The following is a 24,454-nucleotide window of genomic DNA, read 5'->3' on the forward strand; positions in this document are numbered from 1 at the left end:
TTTTTTCAAGATACAAAGGGCCATAACTCCGTTATTAACAGATGGTGTACAATGCCATTTGGCGTGCATCATCCTCTTATCCATATATATACTCATACCAAGTTTCAATGAAATCCGCCAAAGCACTTCCAAGATATGGCTCCGGACGGATGGAAAGACGGACGGACGGACAATGCCAAAATAATATCCCTCCGCCAATGGCGGGAGATAACAATTTTTAACCATATTTTTTGCGGGCATAAAACCTCCAGCGGTACCAAATTTATAGCAATTGTATACCATAGAAGAGTATGAAGGGCGAGAGGACGTAGCAGATGCGCCGGGAATTGGAGAACATCCAGATGATGCAGGCGGACAACAGCAGTACAAACGTGAGCCAGCTGTGGAACAGGATACTCCACACCTGCAATGTCATGAACAGTATACTCAACACCTGCAATGTCATGAACAGTATACTCCACACATGCAATGTCATGAACAGTATACTCCACACCTGCAATGTCATGAACAGTATACTCCACACCTGAAATGTCGTAAACAGTAAACTCCACACCCGCAATGTCATTAACAGTATACTCCACACCTGCAATGTCATGAACAGTATACTCTACACCTGCAATGTCATGAACAAGATACTGCACACCTGCAATGTCATGAACAAGATACTCTACACCTGCAATGTCATTAACAGTATACTCCACACCTGCAATGCCATGAACAGGATACTCTACACGTGCAACGCATTAACAGTATACTCCACACCCGCAATGTCATGAACAGGATACTCCACACCCGCAATGTCATAAACAGTATACTCCACAGCTGATATGCCAAGTACAGTATACCCCTCAGCTGAAAAGTCATGAACAGTATACTCCACACATGCAATCTCATGGACAATATACTCCACACCTGCAATGTCATGAACAGTATACTCCACACCTGCTATGTCAAATTGTATACTCCACACCCGCAATGTCATGAACAGAATACTCCACACCCGCAATGTCATGAACAGGATACTCCACACCTGCAATATCATGAACAGTATACTCCACACCTGCAATATCATGAACAGTATAATCCACTCATGCAACATCATGAACAGTATAATTCACACCTGCAATGTCATGAATAGTATACTCCACACCTGCAATGTCATGACCAGTATACTCCACACCTGCAATGCCATGAACAGGATACCCCACACCAGCAATGTTGTAAACAGTATACTCCATACCTGTTATGTCATTAACAGTATACTCCACACCTGCAATGTCATGAACAGTATACTCCACACCTGCAATGTCATAAACAGTATACTCCACATCTGTAATGTCATTAACAGTATACTCCACACCTGCAATGTCATGAACAGTATACTCCACACCCGCAATGTCATTAACAGTATACTCTACACCTGCAATGTCATTAACAGTATACTCCACACCTGCAATGTCATGAACAGTATACTCCACACCTGCAATGTCATTAACAGTATACTCTTCACCTGCAATGTCATTAACAGTATACTCCACACCTGCAATGTCATGAACAGTATACTCCACACCTGCAATGTCATGAACAGTATACTCCATACCTGCAATGTCATGAACAGTATACTCCACATCTGCAATGTCATGAACAGTATACTCCACACCTGCAATATCATGAACAATATACTCCACACCTGCAATGTCATGAACAGTATACTCCACACCCGCAATGTCATAAACTGTATACTCCACACCCGCAATGTCATGAACAGAACACTCCACACCTGCTATATCATGAACAGGATACTACACACCCGCAATGTCATGAACAGGATACTCCACACCTGCAAAATCATGAACAGTATACTTCACACCTACAATATTATTTTTGTTTTAACAATATTTATTTTGTTATACACACCAGGATTTTTTTTGGCCCGATTTTATAGCCAAAATTCGGCTATGTTCCCAATCCCCAAAAGTATACTTTTTCCCCAAAATGTGGCAATTAATTCCCAATTTCCAAAAAAAAAAAAATTTTTTTTTTTTTTTTTTAAGAAAGAAGTCTAATGTGTATTTTATCTCAATTTTAATTCAATTACATCTAAAAAGTATTGTATGATTTTGTTATTTTAATTTGAATGCTTATAAAGAGTTATATCAAATTTAGTATTTCCCTGATATGTGGACTTTTCGTGTGGAAAAAAAGGCTAATGAATTTATTTTCCCAATTTCATGAAAATGCCGATAAAATTCCCAATTCCAAAGCCATGGGCTATCTTCCCAAAAAGTGGGAAAAAAAACCTGCACACATTAGCCATACAATACAAGCATGCACAATACTTTTGACAAAATATTTTCAACATTAAGGCTTTAAAGTACAATTTGACCGGCTTGAGAAAAAAGTTTTAGGCTTATGCTATGTCTTTCTTCTGTGCTGCTAATATGGTGTACTATTATACTTGTAATTACAATGTGGTCTGACCTGTAAGAAGATTTTCAAAAGTTGTGTATGCAGTCCTTAAAGGAAAAAGCAAGCGTCCTGTTCTAAACAAATCAAATTATTGTTTAGTCTGTTTGTCAAGGACTACCTAAGGAACATTTGTACCAAGTTTGGTTAATTTCTTCAAAGCTGTTTAAGAAAATATTCAGATGTCATGTGGAAGTATTGCCTGGAGCAGTTTCCAGAGGAAGTTTCCATCTTGTCAAGTTGGAGTCAGAGTCTTAGCAATATTCTACCTTGGAGCACGGATCTAAGTAAGACAACTTTGTTTTTGTACTTTTTTCCATGCGCATAAAATAAAACTCATTTACAAGAATGCATATTGTTTAGAGTTTCAACATTTCATCATATTACATCATGGATCACATATTTTCATGTTTGATAATTTGTGGTCATGGAGTGCGAAGTGCTTGTTGTCCTCAAAATTGATTGTTTCTCATAACAAACAATCCTATAAGGCATCAGTATGAATTTTAACAAGAGCAACGCCTTGTGGGTGAAGACCGCTCATCTATTTTCTTTTTAAAGGTGAAGGGACTCTCAATTTCAATCACAAAGGAGGGAGAGGTGGAGTGAAGAGGGGTGTATAGTGTGGGGGTGTGGACATTTATTACATTATCTTCCAAAAATGCAAAAAAAAAATTCGGGGGGGGGGGGGGGGGGGGGGGGGGTCTTGGGTGCGATGGTTGGATGGTATTTCAAAAATAAAATAATAAAAATAAATATTTGTGTTTTTTAACCGTTTCAAAAAAAATAATTTTGGGGGTGGGGGGGGTATAGTGTGAGGGTGTGGTGGTCATTTGTGAGATGATCTTAAAAAAAACAACAACAAGAAATGTGTCCACAGGACACAGATGCCCCCAACTGTAACTTTGTCACTACATAAAAGTATAACTGTGTAAACGCTTGGTAGAAGTTGTTAGCTTTTTTCAAATCCTAAACGCAGATTTCGAACCTAAACGCAGACCCTAAGTTCAAGGTCAAGGTCACAGGGGTAAAAATTTGTGTGCGTATGGAAAGGCCTTGTCCATATACACATGAATGCCAAATATGAAATTGCTATCTGAAGCGACATAGAAGTTATGAGCATTTTTCGAAATCTAAACGCAAAGTGTGACGGACAGACGGACGGACAGACAAACGGACAGTCCGATCACTATATGCCCTCCTTTGGGGGCATAAAAATGTCTTAGAATATCAAAATAAATCAGAAAGTCACATAAACTAGAGAGCGGACAACAGCCCCGTTTCATAAACGTTCGTACGCACGGTTTCTTACGTAAGTATACTTACGCAGTTCGTAAGAAAATCCGAGCGTTTCATAAAGAAATACTTACGCAACCACCCGCTACGAATTCGTAAGTTTCAACGTAAAAGTTACGCAAGGGTAGGGCTGTCGTAGCGTTCTTAAATATGGCCGCCGCGTTTGTTTTCTTTGGTGACGAGCGACGGAGACAACGGGTTTTTCGCCCTAGAATGGACATATCCCATTTAAGTGATATTGAAATTATACAAAGGTACCGCTTGAGTCGGGAATGCATTGATTATTTGCTTGAATTAATGGGTGAACACCTGGAGAGAAGAAGTGAACGCAATCGGGCAGTACCCCCTTTAACGCAGGTTTGTTAACTGATTTTTCATTGATGAAGTGAAGTATTTTGTTATAATTTTATGCTGGATTCAAGAAATGCTTACATTTTTTACTAATCTATAGCCTTCTACAGGTTCGGTATATTGTTTAGGAGTTACTAGTTTTTCCCTTGACTGCGAGTACTGTTTCCTGTGTCAGTAAATAGGTCAACGATTCAGTTTTGTCAGATTTGTGTTGTGAACTACCTATAAGTGGATCGACATATGTTGATGTTGCTCATCATACTTTTTTATTTTATTCGGTAATTAAAGCATTCCTATCCGAGAATGGATCTACGATGAGTAATACCTAGGGTAGTAAAATAATGTGCTGTGAGTGTGACAGTGGTAAATTTTAAACATGTTAAACCATGGACACAGGACAGTTCTTAAAAACAAATCGATCGACAGTTGGAATTAAGCATTTGGATTTGGATATGGCTTGGATTGTAATTTAAATGGACTTATTTATTGTGGATATATGGAGCTATTATGAAAATATCGTTTAATTATGTGTAAATTTCATGTTTTGTCATTATGTTGTTCACCAATTTGACAAAATGTGGGTTTTCATTTATTAAATGAGTTATTTTGATTCAACGATTGCCCTGCACTTTTGTCATTGTATGGTGAGTGTAAATTGAAATAACGTCATCATTCAATGGTAAGGATTTGTTGAATGTATTTTAATGTATTATCATTTAAAATAGAATAGATCTAATTCACTGTTTTAGTAGTAGATCTAACATAAGATATCATTTATGCTCAACATTTTGTAAAACAATACCTATAGTGATCCGACAAGAAGAAAGAAAAACTGGTGTCATTATTCAAATTAATTATCTGTTGTGTTCATTTGTTTTATGGTATTCAAGTTAATGATAGTATTATAAAAACAATCGTTTGTGTCTGGTCCCTTAGGAGTTATCTGTATAATGCAATAAAATCTGCATACCAAAACTCAAAATGTCTCATGATTGTACTATTTAATGCACCTATAATCTGTTTTAAACAATGTATACTTGTGAGATATGCAAACACCATATTTGAAAATTTTATTTCATGAATTCGCTCTAAAATGTATTGTAGCACACCAATTTTTCAGATTTTGATTGGCCTAAGATACCTTGCAAAGGGTGATTTTTACTCAGAAGTTGGGGACCTTCACGGCGTCAGTAAAAGCACAGTATCAAGGGTGTTGGGCTCCTTTTTGGATGTTCTTAATGAACAACTTGACAACATCAAGTAATGGTTTAACATATTAATTTATTGATGAAAAGGGTAATCATTTTATGTAAATTAGTTGAAAACTTATAAGTAAAAATTGTCAAGCACTAAATAGAATAATGTGCAATTTTGTCATTAGTACTGGTAAACGCTTATTTTTATTCCATTTTCAGGGCTCAACATTAACCTAAAAACCAACTTGCCCTGCTGAGCAAGTACTTAGAAAATATACGGTACTTGCCTTGAACGTTAAGCCACTTGCCCAAACATGAAATATCACATTAACTGTAAACCTCATGTTTTTGAATAAAGATTAAAATGATACACAACAAACCCTTTTTTATTGTTGCACATTTATCAAAATGATTACAGCCATAAAGTCTGAATTTAATGCTCTTTGTTCTTTTTGCACTTTCCTCCAGGGCAGACAACTAGATTATAAAATAACTTGCCCATACCCATCTTTGACTTGCCAGGGGCAATAGGACAAATGTTAATGTTGAGCCTGCATTGTACCATTATATATGTTTAAATGTCAAAACCTAACTGAAATGATGCTTGCTGCTGATAAAACGCACACAATACAACAGCTGTTACTTATGATGTAAGATTTATCTACAATTATGAAAAGATATACAGACAATTTGCAAATAGCTATACTTCTGCTCTCTTTTTTTTAATATAGACTTTATTTTGATGAAAATGTGTGTCTTAATATTTCTTAAACTAATAATAGGAAACAAAAACAATTATGCCAGTATTGTTGTTTGTCAATTAGAGAACAAACTGTAATTGATTATAATTTCATTTTTAATAAAGGTTTCCCATGAGCCCAGAAGAGCGTCAAGCCATCAAGCTTGAATTTTACCAAAAGTCAAGGATTCCTGGGGTGATTGGGGCCATTGATGGTACCCTTGTACCAATAATTGGCCCCCATGAAAATGAAGAGGTGTTCAGGAGTCGGAAAGGGTTCCATGCACTGAACGTACAAGCAGTGGTGGACACCAAAACCATGTGAGTACAAGAAATAATATATTATGTTACTGGGAAGGCTTATCTAAAACTGTCTCCTGTTAAGTGTCCCCCTTGATTAGCTTGTGTGCATTGCACAGGCTAATCAATGTGCACAGGCTTATCTGAGACACCACTTATTTGACATTCAATAAGCCATTTTTCCCTAAAAGCTGCCAATATGTCAAGATTTAAATGACAAACTGGCCAATCTTGTCCCACAAGCTGTTAAACACTATTGATTAAATAAACACTGCTGTCTGCACTCTGCAGTATACCAGTGGTAGAGAATAAACAGGCAGATATTGTTATCGTTCCTAGCGTAGCTAAGCCCAAGCATAACTAAAACCAGACTGATTTGCAACGCACAGTCATAACTTTGGTCCTTCACAAGCAAAGAACTAAAATGACTGCTCATTTTGATGCTTGGCATTGTCCGTTCCAAGGCGGTGACCCCAGCTTTTTTCATATTTTGTGTTTATGTTTGTTTGTATTGTGCTGTATTGTGCTGTTTTGTACTGTTTGGGCAATCGGTCACTTGCCTTAAATAAAGGACCAACTAATTGTTTTTAATGAAAATTCAATACTGCTCCAGCAGCTGGAGTTTCACTTCTTTATATTATTATTAGAAAAAGTGAAGTACAATTTGAAATGTTAATGCATGTATTTTTTCAAATGTTTAATTATTTTGCATGTTATGCCTTAGTTAATGCTATTATTGTTTTAGTTTCAGAGATGTTGTAGCCAGGTGGCCAGGTTCAGTGCATGATTCTGCTATTTTCAATAACTGTGGTTTGAAGGTAAGATTTTCATGTCAGTTAACAAACACTAGTTAAATTGGATATTAAATTAAATTATTAGATTTTATGAACCAATTTTATACTGCACCATTGAAAGTTAATATTCCTTTTAAATAAAAGAATTCACCTTTAATGTGATTGTCTGATTACATTATTAATCTCATGTGCACTAGACTTCAATATTATGTAATACTTGTCTGGTCATTATTGAACACATACCACATTACAATGTTTAATGTTTTCGATGCAAATATCAATTACATTGAACTTGTGTTATCGATTCAGAGTGTATAGACATCTTGTTGTATTTAATTCTATAAATTTGCATCAATTTCAATTACAGCAGTATCTTGAGACACAACAAGTAGGTTGTTTGTTGGGTGACAGTGGCTACGGGCTCAAGACATTTCTTTTGACCCCCAAACTGAATCCAATTACCCAGCAAGAAGTGCGCTACAATGCTGCTCATAGGCGTGGCAGGGTGGTGGTAGAACGGGCCTTTGGAATGCTTAAATCCAGATTTAGGTATTATTTTATTACTTTTGAAAAAAGTTGATTGATGCCATTGAAAATTATCTGTATATATATACTTAATCTTGTACTTGATGACAATTTTTTTTTCTAAATCATCCATCTATCAACTGATGTCAATCAATTATTGTTATATCCATATTGCAATGATACATGCACCAAATGAAAGTTTGTGTACTTTTTTGGGTTTTTGCTTTAATATTTTCAATAAGAACCTTCATATATAGGTTGTTGTCACTATATTTAGTGTTTTTTTACATAATATTTGGTATTTTAGCCTTTTAAGAATCAAATATTTCAATCCCTAAATTGATAAAATCAAATGATTTTTTTTAATTAAATACAATAAATTAGTGGTAGAAAATGTAATTGGCAACATGAAAATGTGTTTGTGTTGCTTGCTTTTAAAGATGCCTTCACAAGTCGGGGGGATGCCTCCCATTTCAACCTCAACGAGCTGCAAAAGTTGTTGTGGCCTGCATGAGACTGCACAATCTTTGTGTGCAGTTCAATGTTGCAGTTCCACAGATGAACGACACAGAGAATGATGAAATTGATGATAATATTGTAGGAGATGGAATAGATGTGAATGCACAACAGGCTAGACAGCTGATAATTGATAGATTTTAAAAGTTGTCAACATGTAACAATACTTAAAACCCATAAGGTGTGGGCACATTTGGGAAAAAAAATACTTAAATGTATGCACAGTGATTGATAAAAGTGTTTTTTTAATTTAAATGTATTTGTCTGCCAATATTTCCCTTTGATTTTCAAACAATTTGATATGGCACATATATTCCATGTCCTACACTATTATCATTTGGAAAGAACAATGATTTAGATAACGCAATCACTTTTATTCAGTTCATTGTATAATCATTCATTTAATTGTATAATCTGTTGATAACTTATGAAGCATTTTTTACAGATAAATACTGTGATGAAATTATAATAATAATTATAATTTAATAAACTGAATATTTTGTTCAATATGGTTGCATGCACATCAATAAATGAGATCAGCTTTGTTCATCTCATTTATTGATGTGCATACATCGATATTGACCGATAGGTTCTAACAAAAATAAACATATATTGTCAATTTTTCATTATGTTCATCTTGTTCATCTTATATAAGGAAACATTATCAATGTTTAGAAATATAAATTATAATATTAAAAGGTTTAAAGGAATGTAACACATAAACTTAACAAAAGCTGTATAACACAGCGGGCTCGACTATGGGTCATCTTTGATTCTGTTGTCACCTGAAAACAAGGGCTGTTTGTATAACATGCATGCCCTAAATCTGGGCTGTCGGTTGTAGTTAGTGCCATTGTGTAAATACATTTTTTGTCACTGTGAACTTGACCATTAACCTTGTGACCTGAAAATCAGGAGTCATCAGTCAGTCATGATAAATGTACCTATGAAGTTTAATGATCCTAGGCCTAAGTATTTTTGAGTTATCACCCGGAAACCATTTTACTGTTTTGAGTCAATGTGACCTTGACCTTTGACCTGCAAAATAAAAAGTGGTCATCTGCCAGTCATAATATCAATGTACCTATAAAGGTTCATGATCTTAGGCGAAAGCATTCTTGAGCTATCATACGGAAACAATTTTACTGTTTCAAGTCACTGTGACCTTGACCTTTAACCTAGTGACATGAAAATTAAAAGGGGTTATCTGCCAGTCATGATCAATGTACCTATGAAGATTAATGATCCTATGCGTAAGCATTCTTGAGTTATCATCAAAAAACCATTTTACTGTTTCGAGTCACTGTGACATTTACCTTTGACCTAGTGACCTGAAAATCAATGCGGGTCATCTGCCAGTCATGATCAAGGCACCTATGAAGTTTCATGATCCTAGGCATAATTGTTCTTGAGTTATCATCCAGATATCATCTGGTGGACAGACGGACCAACGGACAGACCAACCGACAGACATGTGCAAAACAATATGCTCTCTTCTTCGAATGGGGGCATAAAAATGACTTTAACGTGAACAATATTCAGACGCCAACATTTTGGTGAGAAGTGCAGCCCTGACCATTTCATTAATAGTCGAGCTATTATTCAAATACATTTGTAGTTGAATGCTTAAGCTTTTTAAAACAAAGTGACTCTCTTTTTAAATGAACTATTTCTTCAAATAATTCCAATTTCCTTCTCTCAATTGCCAGAAGTTCATCATGGCAGTCACCTGAAATACACATGTATATTATTCACATAGAGGATATTTGTTGGATTCGGTGGATTATCGATTTTAATTCACGACATTGAGTGATCATAGAAAATATATATATGTTATATGATCATGAGTGAATTAAAATCGATATTCCACCAAATTCAACAAATTTTCTTTTTATTGTATGCTTTTTTTCTCTGTTTATATACATTGTTAAATAGTTTAACAACAGAATTTCCCTGGAATAATATTGTCATTAAAAACAATAATTATTGTCATTTCACAGTAAACAGTGAAAAATTGATAATTTTCACTACTTGAAACAGTGAAATTATAAGTTTTAATTCACTGATATTTCTCTATAAACCATCGGAAAGCACAAAATAAATTTGTATAGCCAATTTTTACACATGCAAGGACATGTGTATGTAATAATTCATAGACACTGTCATCATTATTAAAATGTATGATCGCAAAGCTCCATTTGGCAGAGCCCTGGACTTCAAAGGCAATTATCATATGTGCGTCCCCAGCACAGCCACATTGGTAGTGAAATTATCATGATATTACTTCTATTGCCACTTCCGCACAACATCAGATGATATGCAATACCTGTAATGTTGTTATTTTCCAAAATATCAATTTAATATACTATGATTAAAGTATGCAAGTTGAAATTTATTGGAAGTTATTTTAGTTATTAATAAACAAACATCATGACAATAAAGTTATGAGTATATCTTGCTGGTTTTTTAAAATAAAAAATGATACATACATTTCCTTTTCTTGTTGACCCTTTTTTTTTTCATTACGGTGTCTGTGCTTTTTTCTGGAAATAAAAAAACAATTAAGTTTTCGAAAAACTATACAAATGTATACATACATTTTGGAATATAACTCTATATAGATTTAAGCAATGTTTTAGCAAAATGCAATTCATTCATAGAAAGCTTAAGAAATAGTTTCAATAAATTTAGTTAAAATAATCTCAATAGACAACAAATAGATTGAAGAAATGTATCATTGTTTGTCAATATTAACATTTTTTGATCAGCGATTGTTATGAAGAAATTCATCATTGTCAATACTAACATTGATTGATCAGTGATCGATACATTATTTAAGTATTTTTGTACCATAATAATGCATAATTTCTAACCTCCCGAGATTAGTGAATAGGATTCACTGTCTGAATCTTCGAAGAAACCTTCAGGTTTATCTAAAGAAACAAAAAAACATGTACAAACACACATGACATAAAACAGGTGTGTTTTGTATGTGTATTGTTTTTTTTTATTTAAAGATAAAACAATATAACAAAACAAAAGTATTTTTTCTTAAATTAATAACTTTTAATGAGCTTGTTTAAGGCAGTGAGTCTACTTTATATAATATATATATATACATATATATATATATATATATATATATATATATATATATATATATATATATATATATATATATATTTGTAAAACTGGTGATAATTATTATAGACACTTTACTACACAGCATGTAATGTTAATGTGTCTTAAAAGATTATTGACATTGTTTATTGCTGATTATGTGTTAACATAATACCACATGGATGTTTTGTATCTATCATGTATTATTTTTCCATAATGTAAATTCAAACATAGCTATATGTTTTCCATAGTTGGTTCCGGCAATGTTTGTTAACAATTTTTTTTAAATATTTTTAGTTGTATGTATGTTTGTGAGAAATGAAAAAAGTGTTAGTCAAGACAATAATAGTAAATCATTTTCCCATTGTGCATTTTCAGGACAAGCTGTAACTTAAATCACCTATGTGGTATTTTATTTTATTATGGGAGCTTTGTGTCAATAATTTGCAATAGTTGGAATTATAATCGTTGACTTATAAAAAATTTAAATGAAAAGTGTGTTTATTTTTGTGTTTTCTTACATTCAGTTGATAAAAAATTCCTTAAATTCTAAACTTTTGATGTGCAGTTTGATATAGGTTTGCATAGAAAAAATTGATGCATTAGGCTGTGTTAGGTATTTACTAATATCAATTGATTTATCAATGAAGACAACTACAACCTTCACTTGTTATGCTATTATTTTAATATCGATTTATGAATTAAAATGGAGCAAGTAAGACATTTAGATCAATATATTTTATTTATAAAAAAAAATCATTGTACTATTTTCCAATTTGCTGTGGAATTTAAAAAAACCAAGAGCTGTGTTTGTGAAACACAATGCTCCCTACTGCGCTTTGAAGCTGCATGGCAGCTATTTAAGACACATTTAATAATTTTGAATGTAAAGGTAACAGTGACCTTGACCTTTGACCTAGTGACCTCAAACCATGTCTGATTGTAGATCTAAATGAGATGCACGCACATGTGAAGTTTAAAGAACATAGACCCAAAAGTTATCATTTTATGAGCAAGGTTAAGTTTTGGGACAGACACACACTTAAAATGTGTCAATCACAGACAGACAGGTAAAAAACAATATACCCCCTGACCATTCGATCTGGGGGCATAAAAATGTACATAACAATTGAAAATTTTACCTATTGTGAGGAATGTGTCAACGCCCCCAGTGATACCCATTGTGATGCAGTCTGGGAGTACAGACAGGACCTGAAAATTACTTACACATTTTTTTAACGCAAATCATTGAGGTACCTAATTGTTTCCTCATAATGTATCAATCTTCAATAAGGAATTTTTCAAACGTGAACATATCCGTAATGAGTAAAGATATTGATTTAAAATTTTACATACGATCATTTTACTGCATTCTATGCAAGCTCACAATATAATCATTCATGTTGATTTAACGCTTTAGCACGTGGGGTAAGTGTGGTTCCATATTTTTGCATGTGAAAATTTTGAAACGCGATTTAATTCCAGATTTATTTCAGTTTAAATATTTTAGGCGTGTTCTTACAAAAGGAAAACAAAAAATAATTTACAAAACAATAGAGCTCATATGAATATTCAGGAGCGCAATCGCTCACTTTGCATTTAATAGTCTACCTTTCCCACTTGCTGAAGCATACCATAGTAACGGATGATTGATTGTAGCATTTGCTTGCATATATTGTATTTAAATGGACACAAGTGATATTGTAAATAAAAAGTATTACCCATTACTGAGATATGTAGGTTTTTAAAGTGTTAAGTTAGGAAAATGACCAAGTGTAGTAAAAGGCGACATACATATTCCAATTTAATTTCAATTTCATAATTATAAGCAAGTTTTTACCCAATAAAAACATAACATCAATTAAAGAAAAACCAAAATGGCTGGTATGAATATTCAGGAGTGAAATGGCTAAGTTGGCATGTTGGCAGGTTATTGAGAAATGTAAGTTTATGCGTTTTACTTTTTATATTGTTGTTATTTAACATTGTACAAGTTTGCGAATTTGACTTTTGAAATGACGTTTTAAATTTGTTAAGTTTTACATATTATTACTTTTCAATTCATTCAAATTTTCAGTCATTATCAGATATGTGTTGAATTATTCTTCATCCAAATTTTAACACAAGCCGTTAAAAAATAAGGGAGCTATATTGATATGATTAAGTGATGCGTTAGAAAAGTCTCCATGTGTACTATCCAGGGTACGTTACTTCCGTGTGCGATCTTTGATATACAACAAAGTGTGAACACTTACGGTGAAAATACGATAGATCATACCAACTGTACAAGTTGGGCTCTCTAAAGTTTAACTGAACAGTGTGTGGCTGAAAACTGCATATTCTTTCAGAAGAATAACATTTCCATATGTCGAGACTCAACTGTCAAAATAACAAATATGGCCGACTTGGGGACTGTTCATAACGGTTAAAACGGACAACATTATAACGGTCTTGGAGAAAAACAAACACATTTCAAAGAGAAAATTACAGATATATAATTACAATAAACTCAAATACACAAATACCTTTTCCTGTAAGGCCGACAAGAGCTTTGGTGGCGGCCCTCCCCCAGTCTGCACTACCACAGACTTGATGGCCATTGCTTTTGTTTTTGTTGCGGACTGTAATAATTTAATTAAATTTCAACGTTCATACATATCGCTTTAATTTCGTTTCAAGATTTTTATACGGATTAAAATGATCGTAAATTCTTCTTTAACTAAAAATGTTTTATTACCTTTATATCTGACCACTTCTTCTTCACCTTCTTCGGTGGTCTCACACACGTTCCTACGCTGTTTACTCTGAATGTATCGATAAATAAACATTTATCACTCAGAAACAATACAAAAATACTTTATTAAATGAATTGTATTAAATACTGATCTTTATTTCTAGTATTTAATATAAAAACACAATTAACTATTAACCTAATATTAAGTCAAAATGACTCAAATAAAAATATGATCATGATGATATGATATTTCAAAGATCTATAATATGGTTTTGGATATGTCAACAACAAACCTCTCAGTTACTCTATCCCAGAATACCGCATTCATCTCGCCGAGCGATTTTCCCGAACATAGATCAATCAACACCTCAATCTCTTCTTCGCACCAGTTTGATGCGCGGGTGGCCATCTTATCTTACAGTCGTCTGACATAGCGCGCCAACTAACTTCAGAGTGTTTTACAACCTCAGTTTGAAGATCGCAGACTGGTTTAACGCTCGTTTAATTCGTAAGAATTCTTAAGTCTGCGAACGTGTTTATGAAACGTTCGTACGTATTGGCGTAAGAACGTTCGTAAGTATTTATCGCAGAATACTTACGTAAAACTTAAGAATTGTTTATGAAACGGGGCAAACATGCTTAATCCTTGAAATGCACTAAGTGACCCCGTGACCTAGTTTTAGACCCGGCATGACCCATATTCAAACTTGACCTAGATATTGTCTTAATACAACTTCTTACCTAGTTTAGTAAAGATCAGATGAAAACTACTTCAATTAGAGAGCGGACACCATGCTAAATCCTTGAAATGCACTAAGTGACCCAGTGACCTAGTTTTTGACCCGGCATGACCCATATTCGAACTTGGCCTAGATATTGTCTTGATACAACTTCTGACCAAGTTTAGTAAAGATCAGATGAAAACTACTTCAATTAGAGAGCGGACACCATGCTAAATCCTTGAAATGCACTAAGTGACCCTGTGACCTAGTTTTTGACCCGGCATGACCCATATTCGAACTTGACCTAGATATTGTCTGGATACAACTTCTGACCAAGTTTGGTAAAGATCGGATGAAAACTATTTGAATAAGAGAGCGGACACAAAGTGTGACTGACCGACCGACGGACAGTGCGAAAACTATATACCCCCTTTTCTTCGAAATGGGGGCATAACAAAAAAAAAAAAAAAACACACACACATTTAAGGGGGGGGATTGGGGGGGGAGGGGGGGAGGGCACGGGGGATGGTTTGGGTGGAGTTTATTGTGGTATGTCAGGTAAGAGTAGTTTTGTCAAAGTATCAATCAATTCTAATCATAAATAAAGAAGTTATGGCAATTTTAGCAAAATTTAATAATTTTACCTTGAGAGTCAAGGTCATTCAAAGGTCAAGGTAAAATTCAACTTGCCAGGTACAGTAACCTCATGATAGCATGAAAGTATTTGAAGTTTGAGAGCAATAGCCTTGATACTTTAGAAGTAAAGTGGATCGAAACACAAAATGTAACCATATATTCAAAGTTACTAAGTCAAAAAAGGGCCATAATTCCGTAAAAATGACAACCAGAGTTATGCAACTTGTCCTTTTACTGTACCCTTATGATAGTTTGCGAGTGTTCCAAGTATGAAAGCAATATCTATGATACTTTAGGGGTAAAGTGGACCAAAACACAAAACTTAACCAAATTTTCGATTTTCCAAGTATAAAAAGGGCACATAATTCTGTCAAAATGCCAGTCAGAGTTACATAACTTTGCCTGCACAGTCCCCTTATGATAGTTAGTAAGTGTTGCAAGTATGAAAGCAATAGCTTTGATACTTAAGGAATAAAATGGACCTAAACACAAAACCTAACCAAAATTTTCAATTTTCTAAGTATAAAAAGGGCACATTATTCTGTCAAAATGCACGCCAGAGTTATCTTACTTTGCCTGCCCAGTCCCCTCATGATAGTAAGTAAGTGTACCAAGTTTGAATGCAATAGCATTGATACTTTCTGAGAAAAGTGGACCTAAACGCAAAACTTAACCGGACACCAACGCCGACGCCGACGCCAAGGTGATGACAATAGCTCATAATTTTTTTTCAAAAAATAGATGAGCTAAAAAGGGATAATTTAATGCATGAAACACATTGAGTGAATTTATTACAGTTCGAGGAACAGTGATTCTCGATATAACTCAGATTGCTGTAGTGGATTTGAAAGAAGAGCTTAGCAAAAGGCCAAACTTCAAACTTGCTACAATCACGACTTTGCGATACACATTTCTTATTCAAGGGTACTTTGCGCTTTTTGACTGTGGAACTATTTAGTCACTGGTTCGAAACAAAATTAGCAATCACTCGCTGTCATTCAATAAATTACACCATAACACAAAACACAGAGGCGTAGTGGATATATTGTCTGCATACAGACAGGGCAATGACAGATTCAATCTCTGATATGGGAGCATTCTTTAGATCTCCCAAAAAACAACAAGTACTGCTTCTATCCAGGAAACAAACTCAAGCTGTTCACCTAAAATATAGGTTTAAACTCACCATCATAGCTATCAGAGACAGCACGTAGCTTTGTCGCATGACGTAAACGAAAAACGTCACCCAGGCAGACCGCTTTGGCCCCTCATCCTGTTCTTGGTTCCCTTCCGAGTTTTTGGTTCCTGCCTCCTCACCGAGCATGGTTGGGGAACCTTCCCGGTCCATGGTGTCGTTAATCGGCTCCAGGCTGCTGTAGTCCCGTATCTCCGCTCCCACCAAGTGCTGAAAAAAGTGAAAACAAATCCTGTGAAACTATCATTTGACAGTAAATTTCATGGATCTTCGCAGGTCCACTCAACTAGGAAATAAAAAGCTCAATGAACAGTTGCATAATGTGAGATATTTTTTTTTTTTTTTAATCAATTTAAGATGCTATGGAATATGCCAGATTGTACATATCAACAAAAAATAAATGATTCTACAATATAACAATATACACTCAACTCAAGTTCTGATGCAACAACAGTTTAATGAATATTGTGAAAGTTTCCATTCACCAATTGAATTTTTTTTGTATTGTCTTTAAAATTAAGACATGATATGCTATTAGGAAATAATCCAATAAAAGTCTGATACACATATTGTTTATCATGTCATACCAGCAAAACTTCATAACACCCTGATACCCAGGGCATTCAACCTTTTCCCACTCACAGGCAAAGTGAAAATGGCTATGTGCAAACAGCATTAAACCAGAACAGCCTGCAAGAAACTTGCAGTCTGTTCAGGTTTAATGCTGTTTGCTGCTCATCAATAACTAAGGGTTGGAAATAAAGCCTTTAAAACTTGAATTTAGTTAGAAAGGTCTTAAATTAAATTAAACTTTCTAAGGGACAACAAATGCGTAAAAATACGTATCTAAGTGGTAAAGTGTTAACAGACAAATTTCAAACTCTCCAGAAAATTAAGTATCATACCAACCCAGATATCATAATGACAAACCTTCTGACCAAGTTTTATTAAGATTGTAGAATAAATGTGGCTTCTAGAGTGTTCATAAAGCAAATATTAAGTACGGACGACACACAGTTGACGACAAACCATGGTCAAAAGGCAATCACACATGCTTATCATGATCATTGTTGTGTAAGGAGTAAATAAGGGTGCGTGTTGGTAAACCTAAGAGGAACCACAAGGTATAAAATTAAGAAATGTGTCCTTAAAATGCCCCAAAACAATTTAATAGTTCAATATAATTTTTATCTTGCTAGCAAATTTTAGGAATTGCATGCTTTCTTGCCACCAGAGCCTTAGTATATTATTCTGATACTTTTACAATAATTAAAAACATTTTCTTTTTATTTAGTTTAAATCCCATTCATGATGCAATTATTTATGTTTCAATATACTCTCTTCTCTGTAATGAATATCACTTCACAGCATGTTTTAAATTTTAGAGAATAGAAACAGATGCATAAACACAGCCAATGCATATAACACAAAATCAAAGAAAAAAATAATTGGAAAATAGCAGTGTACAAACATCCATAAAATGCAAATGCACAGTAGGGTGGTCAAATAAAAACATATGCTTTATTACTTTGTTATTACAACAAACATACAATTATACACTGCAACTCCGTTATATTGTGTTCTGTTAGTTTGTGATGTCCTTGAATTAGCCTTGCACCTCTTTCTTTCTTCATTATACATCAAGCTTGTGTAGTGCGACAAACAATGCCCCCACCATATCTGTATATTTAACTAACTGTAGCCCTGTAAATACAGCCTAAACGACATGTTTTGCATTAAGAGAAAAGGTGTCCACATTTTTTTTTTAAATGCACTACACAATTTTTAACCCTAAGTAAAGATCTTAATCATCTTAGAGTCAGTTTTTTTACCCTGTGCTACAAAGTTTTAATTCAGCAGTCAAATATTAAAGCCCACACTTTCCCAAAGGAAGAATGGTGTGATAATTAGGTACATGAAGTGTAATTTTTGCATGCTTTGGATCAGTTAAAAGAATTTACACGAAATACATGAGAAATGTTTCTTTATGGCTAGAGTTTGTTAACTTCACATGAACAATAAAACCTGGCAATGCCTTTCGGACTGCAAGTTTATTATTACGCATTTGTAAATATTTACATTGAATTTTTCTTTTGATACAGCAATATATTATTAACATATGGATTAAACACATTATGCAATAAGATAGGTAAATAACGTGTTTAAAGATTGCCTAACTATGCTAATGCATACATATGTATGCACGAATGACCTACAAGTTATATCATGAACCGGATATATCGCAATCTGTGGATCCCGCAATACAACGGAACTGAAGTGAACTTCTACATTTACAAACCAAACCCAGAACGTGAGAAAGAAAGTGTTACAAGTGGAAAATCTATTACATGTAAACAAGAACAGGGGACACGAAAGGTAACTGAAAAAAATATTATCATTTGTAAAATGTTACACATTATTAAGAAGGTCATGCCATTTTGCTTTACGTTAGTTATTATTATTGTATGTTGCAACATTTTGAAGAATTATGAAGATTTTTTGGTTAAGAAAGTTTATGAAAAAAAAAAACATTTAAAAATTACAATAACAATTCTTTTTTAAATGTATTTCATACATTTGTCAGAATTTAATCTTTGAAAGAATAAAAAATTAGCAGATAAGAAAAGTATGTATGTATTTAAATTTTTGTTAAAGACAATTATTTATTTGCATTTCCACAAAACATTCTATAAAATTTATGGTTAAAAACAGACATAAAGTAAAATGCAATTTTATGTTGCAAATGAAAAATAAAACAGGATGCTGTTTGGATGTCACGACCAGTGTAAGTAATGTGGACTTAGTTTAAAGCTATGCTTTTTAACTCGATTGCACCAAAATCCGAAGACTAATATAAACACTCTCGAGTCAGTTTCCTGGGTAGATCCAGTACATGGGGAAGATCTGAAGAACGTTCCCACAGTGGGGACAGAACACATGACCTCCCCGTGGCTAGGCATAAACCATATCCCCTATACAACCATGACTTGGCCAGATGAGGCTCGTACTCACAAAGCCTGATTGCCCCCATATCCCCTATAAAACCATGACTTGGCCAGATGAGGCTCGTACTCACAAAGCCTGATTGCCCCCATATCCCCTATACAACCATGACTTGGCCAGATGAGGCTCGTACTCACAAAGCCTGATTGCCCGTCCTGCGCTCTGCCTACTGCACTTTTCAAATTCATTGGACTTGGAGAGTAGATGACCCCTATTGAAATTGGGGTCACTAGGTCAAAGACCAGCCTGTCAAACTATGCATAATGAAAGCAATTTACAGAATAAATTATAAATAAATAAATCAGCCGTAATCTGTGAAAAGGGGGTTTAATGCATGTGCGTAGAAAGTCGTCCCAGATTAGTCTGTGCAGTTTGCACAGGCTAATCAGGGACAACACTTTCCTCTTTTATTATATTTTTCGTTTCAAGAAAGTCTCTTCTTTGCAAAAACCAAGTTTAGGCGAAAACTGTCGTACCTGATTAGCCTGTGCATATGCACAGGCTAATCTGGAACGACATGTTGCGCACATGCATTAAACCCCCTTTTCACAGAGCAGGGCTCAAATATAACAAAAGAAAGGTAAGGTGGACTAAGCAACTTAAAACATTGCACAACGCTATATGCCTTATACTTTCGTTTAAATGGTTAAACAAAATATTGAGGTAATGAAGCTTTACATACTAATATTTCTTTTAGAATATATACCATACACGGCTGTACTGCTTCTGTAAGCTATGGTTATTTGAAAACTAAGAACATGCAAGATACAATAGCTAATTTTAGTGAAGTAAAACTATGATTTGAAGCCAGTTAATTTCTAGCAGAAAAAGCAACATACTAAAACATACAAGATTATATTCGCACAGAGCTCCAGATAAGGTTTTGTGAAATTCTTAACGTTACTACCAGATTTTCAAAAATTCTGAAATCTTATTCTTAACGTTACTACTAAGTTTTGGATTATAATTCTTAACTTTTTTAAATGATCTAAAAATAAATAATAATGGTTATTTTCATGCAAAAAATCAAAATAAACATACTAGCAACTTTATTCATACGAGTTCAACAGTGTCTATTCAGTATTATACAATTTTAATTTTCAAATACCTTCATATGCCCAAACTGTGCACAGATTGCATGCCTTCGATGAATTTTTACATATTTCACAATTAAAATGGGTATCCCCTTCAATCTTTTCAACGATTTGCCACGGGAATTGTCCCTTCCACTTGTTCAATGTTTTTTTTGTTTAAGATTGGGCCCGTCGTGTCGCTTTTTTTTTAGCTTTTCCGACTGTGTCGGCAACTGAACATACAACATGATCATCATATAAGATCTTTTCTATAATGTCTTTCTTAACATCAACTTCCGCTCACTTTGCGTACAATATGTTAAAATGTGTTTTTGCACGCTTTGCAGTATTTTAGGATGCTCTCTGGGCGCCGCCATTGTTTTTTGACAGATAGACTGTACAAACCACTTTTATTGGAAAAAATGCGTTTTGTTAAACAAACTTAATAACCATTAGATAAGTACCGAAAAGATCTTTAATACGCAAAAAGAACTCAATAAAAATCAATATGAACTGAACTGATGTAAAATAATATTCGTAACTTGATTGTGAAATTCTTAATGGAACGACAAGATTTTAAAATAAAAACTAAACGGACTTGAAAATAATTCGTAACAAGGGACAAAATTGTCACAAAACCAGGTTTTCATTGTGAAAAAAAAATCTGATAAAGGGAGAAAACTCAAACTGAACTTTTGAAATTACCAAAAAAAATTAACCCCCTTTGTAAGTTTTTTTTTTTTTAAATCTATTTTTAGTCGTGGCGACCTTGACATTGGAGATATTGACGTGATTCTTTCGTGGGACACACCGTCCCATGATGGTGAACAAATGTGCCAAATGATTTTAAAATCTCACAATGAATGACATAGTTATGGCCAGGACAAGCTCATTTATGGCCATTTTTGACCTTTGAACTCAAAGTGTGACCTTGATCTTGGAGATATCGACGTAATTATTTCGCGCCACACACCGTCCAATGATGGTGAACAAATGTGCCAAATGATTTTAAAATCTGACGATGAACGACATAGTTATGGCTCGGACAAGCTCATTTATGGCCATTTTTGACCTTTGAACTCAAAGTGTGACCTTGACCTTGGAGATATCGACGTAATTATTTCGCGCAACACACCGTCCAATGATGGTGAACAAATGTGCCAAATGATTTTAAAATCTGACAATGAACGACATAGTTATGGCCCGGACAAGCTTATTCCGCCAGCCCGCCAGCCAGCCAGCCAGCCCGCCAGCCAGCCCGCCCGCATTCGCCAATCTAATAACCAGTTTTTTCCTTCGGAAAACCTGGTTAATTACGAAAATATGACCCTTATCTGGAGCTATGATTCGCAGCTGAATTTCCATTACAAGTAGCAGTGATTCTTTTCAAACTTTTCATCAACAGACATGCCTCTGGGCTTACATTTCAAGCATGTGATCAAACTAACGTACCCATGCCATTAATAAAACCATCTTTGTACTGTTGTTTTACATGATGTTGTTTATTTATGTAGAAAATGTTTTCAAATATAAATGTTTACTTCGGTAGCTTCTTTTTATACAATTATGTATGTATGATTGTTTTAAAGTGGCCTTTTCACAGATTTTGGAATATTTTGAAGTTTGTCATTAAATGCTCTATATTGATAAATGTAAACATTGGATCTTAAAAGCTCCAGTAAAAAATCAAGAATAAATTTAAAGAAAGGAAAAAAAAGTAGCCAGTACGAGGGCTGGAACCAGTGACCCCCGGAGTCCTGGAGTTAGTCTGAAGTAAAAACACATTAGCCCTCTCGGCTATTCCACCGGGTATAGACAGTTTAAGTATTTTATACCTTATATAAGCATCTTCGTAGTTTCATAAATATAAACAACAACAACAGAACTTTCCAAATTATTCAATCGTTTCGCGTTGCAACGCTTTATAATTTTTAGGTTTTCAAATCGTCAAAAGATACATATAATGGCTATATTGGACCATGGTAAATGTTCAGTAATACTGTTTCCTCACAAATATCATTACTAAAACAAAAATTTGCGAATTTGAAACAACTTTTTTCAATTATGTCAATTTACCAAACCGTGAAAAGATCCCTTTAAGCATTTTTCAAAATATCTACAATTTCATATTTTTCTTAATGCTGAATAACACGTTTATATCTGTCACAAATATGAAATCAACAAGAGATGTGTTCGTCAGAAACACAATGCCCCTACTGCGCCGCTTTGAAATAAAATTTCTATTTATCATTTGGCAGGTATAGAAATCATCTCCCTTTAAAGCTCATTACTTCCCTTGGATTGTGTCCAATCCAACCAGGGAGGGGGGAGGGCTGTAGACAGTCAAAATGACAAAGTCAGACATCACTGACAACCAAGGTCTGTGGTATATCAAAGAGATCATAGCCAGAGCTCATCATGTACCTATAGACATAAGTCCAGAGGTATGTAATCAAACCTACCATTCACAAATTGCTACAGAAAAGAAATGATAATTATATCATTAAAAAAAAAAACTTTGGCAAATCATTCATTTGAGTTATAAATAATCCAAATAATAAATCTGTACAGTAACTGTGAAAAGAAGTTAAATTCTTGGTAAGGAAATATATAATATGAGATTTATAATTATATAAATTACTTCCCTTGAAAATAATTGTCTCTAACAAATCTCTATTTTTAGTAGCAAATAATTAAAAGCCACGCTCTATTTTTAGTAGCAAATAATAAAAAGCCACTACCGTGACTGTAGATTTACAACTCAATGTGCAGCTCCATGAGATACACATGCATACCAAATATCAAGTTGCTATCTTCAATATTGAAAAAGTTATGGCCAATGTTAAAGTTTTTTTCGGACAGACGGACATACATATTGAATAATTATCTCCCTTTTAAGCTTATTACTTCCCTTTGATTTGTATTTTTTACCTTAGACCTTGAAAGATGACCATGACCTTTTACCACGATTTGTTTGTCAGAAACACAATGCCGCCTATTGCACCACTTTTATTGATTTAACAAAAATATATACGTTGGCAGGTCAGATAATTTATATGTCCATTTAAAGCTTATTACTTCCCTTGGATTTGTTTTTTCTACCCTGGACCTTGAAAGATAATGTTCACCTTGAAATTTTAGCACTCAAAATGTTCAGCTCCATGAGATACACATGCATGCCAAATATCAAGTTGCTGAAATTTTAGCACTCAAAATGTTCAGCTCCATGAGATACACATGCATGCCAAATATCAAGTTGCTATCTTCAATAGTGAAAAAGTTATGGCCAATGTTAAAGTCTTTTTCGGATGGACTGACATACTGACTGACATAATGACTGACCGACAGTTCAACTGCTATATGCCACCCTACCGGGGGCATAAAAATCAGGGTCACTGTAATTAATTGTAAGATAAACAAGTGATGTGTTTGTGAAACACTATGTCCCCATATATTTGACCTTTGACCTTGAAGGATGACCCTGACCTTGAACTTTCACCGCTCAAAATGTGCAGCTCATGAGAAACACATGCATGCCAAAAAATCAAGTTGCTATCTTCAATATTGCAAAAGTTAACATTAAACAAGGGCTGTTTGTAAAACATGCATGCCCCCCATATGGGCTGTCCGTTGTAGTGGCAGCCATTGTGTGAATACGATTTTTGTCACTGTGACTTTGACCTTTGACCTAGTGACCTGAAAATCAATAGGGGTCATCTGCGGGTCACGATCAATGTACCTATGAAGTGTCATGATCCTAGGCAAAAGCGTTCTTTAGTTATCATCCG

The 24,454-nt window shown here is 34.4% G+C and overlaps 2 protein-coding genes across 15 annotated transcripts in view; both read right to left on the minus strand.

Moving 5' to 3' along the window:
* Nucleotides 1-24,454, minus strand: part of LOC127845715 (piezo-type mechanosensitive ion channel component 1-like) — a 255,188-nt gene that overhangs the window by 175,365 nt on the left and 55,369 nt on the right. For all 13 annotated transcript variants that reach the window (XR_008033338.1, XR_008033339.1, XR_008033334.1 and 10 more), the window contains exons 9-10: nucleotides 16,582-16,800; nucleotides 280-403 (exon numbers count right to left, since the gene is read on the minus strand). Coding sequence is in view for 6 of the 13 variants with exons in the window: in XM_052376809.1 (XP_052232769.1) it covers nucleotides 280-403; nucleotides 16,582-16,800 (343 nt within the window). In the remaining 7 variants the exon portion in view is untranslated. The remainder of the gene's footprint in view (nucleotides 1-279; nucleotides 404-16,581; nucleotides 16,801-24,454) is intronic.
* On the minus strand, nucleotides 8,617-15,190 carry LOC127845718 (uncharacterized). Of its 2 annotated transcripts, XM_052376817.1 has the most exons (6): nucleotides 14,041-15,190; nucleotides 13,829-13,924; nucleotides 12,446-12,515; nucleotides 11,057-11,116; nucleotides 10,673-10,726; nucleotides 8,617-9,912 (listed from the first exon to the last, which is right to left on the minus strand). In XM_052376817.1, the coding sequence occupies exons 2-6, from the start codon at nucleotides 13,901-13,903 to the stop codon at nucleotides 9,782-9,784; spliced, it is 390 nt and encodes a 129-aa protein (XP_052232777.1). In that variant the 5' UTR covers nucleotides 13,904-13,924; nucleotides 14,041-15,190; the 3' UTR covers nucleotides 8,617-9,781. The 2 variants fall into 2 exon arrangements, with proteins under 2 accessions (XP_052232777.1, XP_052232778.1); XM_052376818.1 differs by lacking the exons at nucleotides 13,829-13,924; nucleotides 14,041-15,190 and adding an exon at nucleotides 13,559-13,765 and having other exon boundaries at nucleotides 8,619-9,912.

Source organism: Dreissena polymorpha, chromosome 9 (genome assembly GCF_020536995.1).
Source record: "Dreissena polymorpha isolate Duluth1 chromosome 9, UMN_Dpol_1.0, whole genome shotgun sequence".
Lineage (NCBI taxonomy): Eukaryota > Metazoa > Mollusca > Bivalvia > Myida > Dreissenidae > Dreissena > Dreissena polymorpha.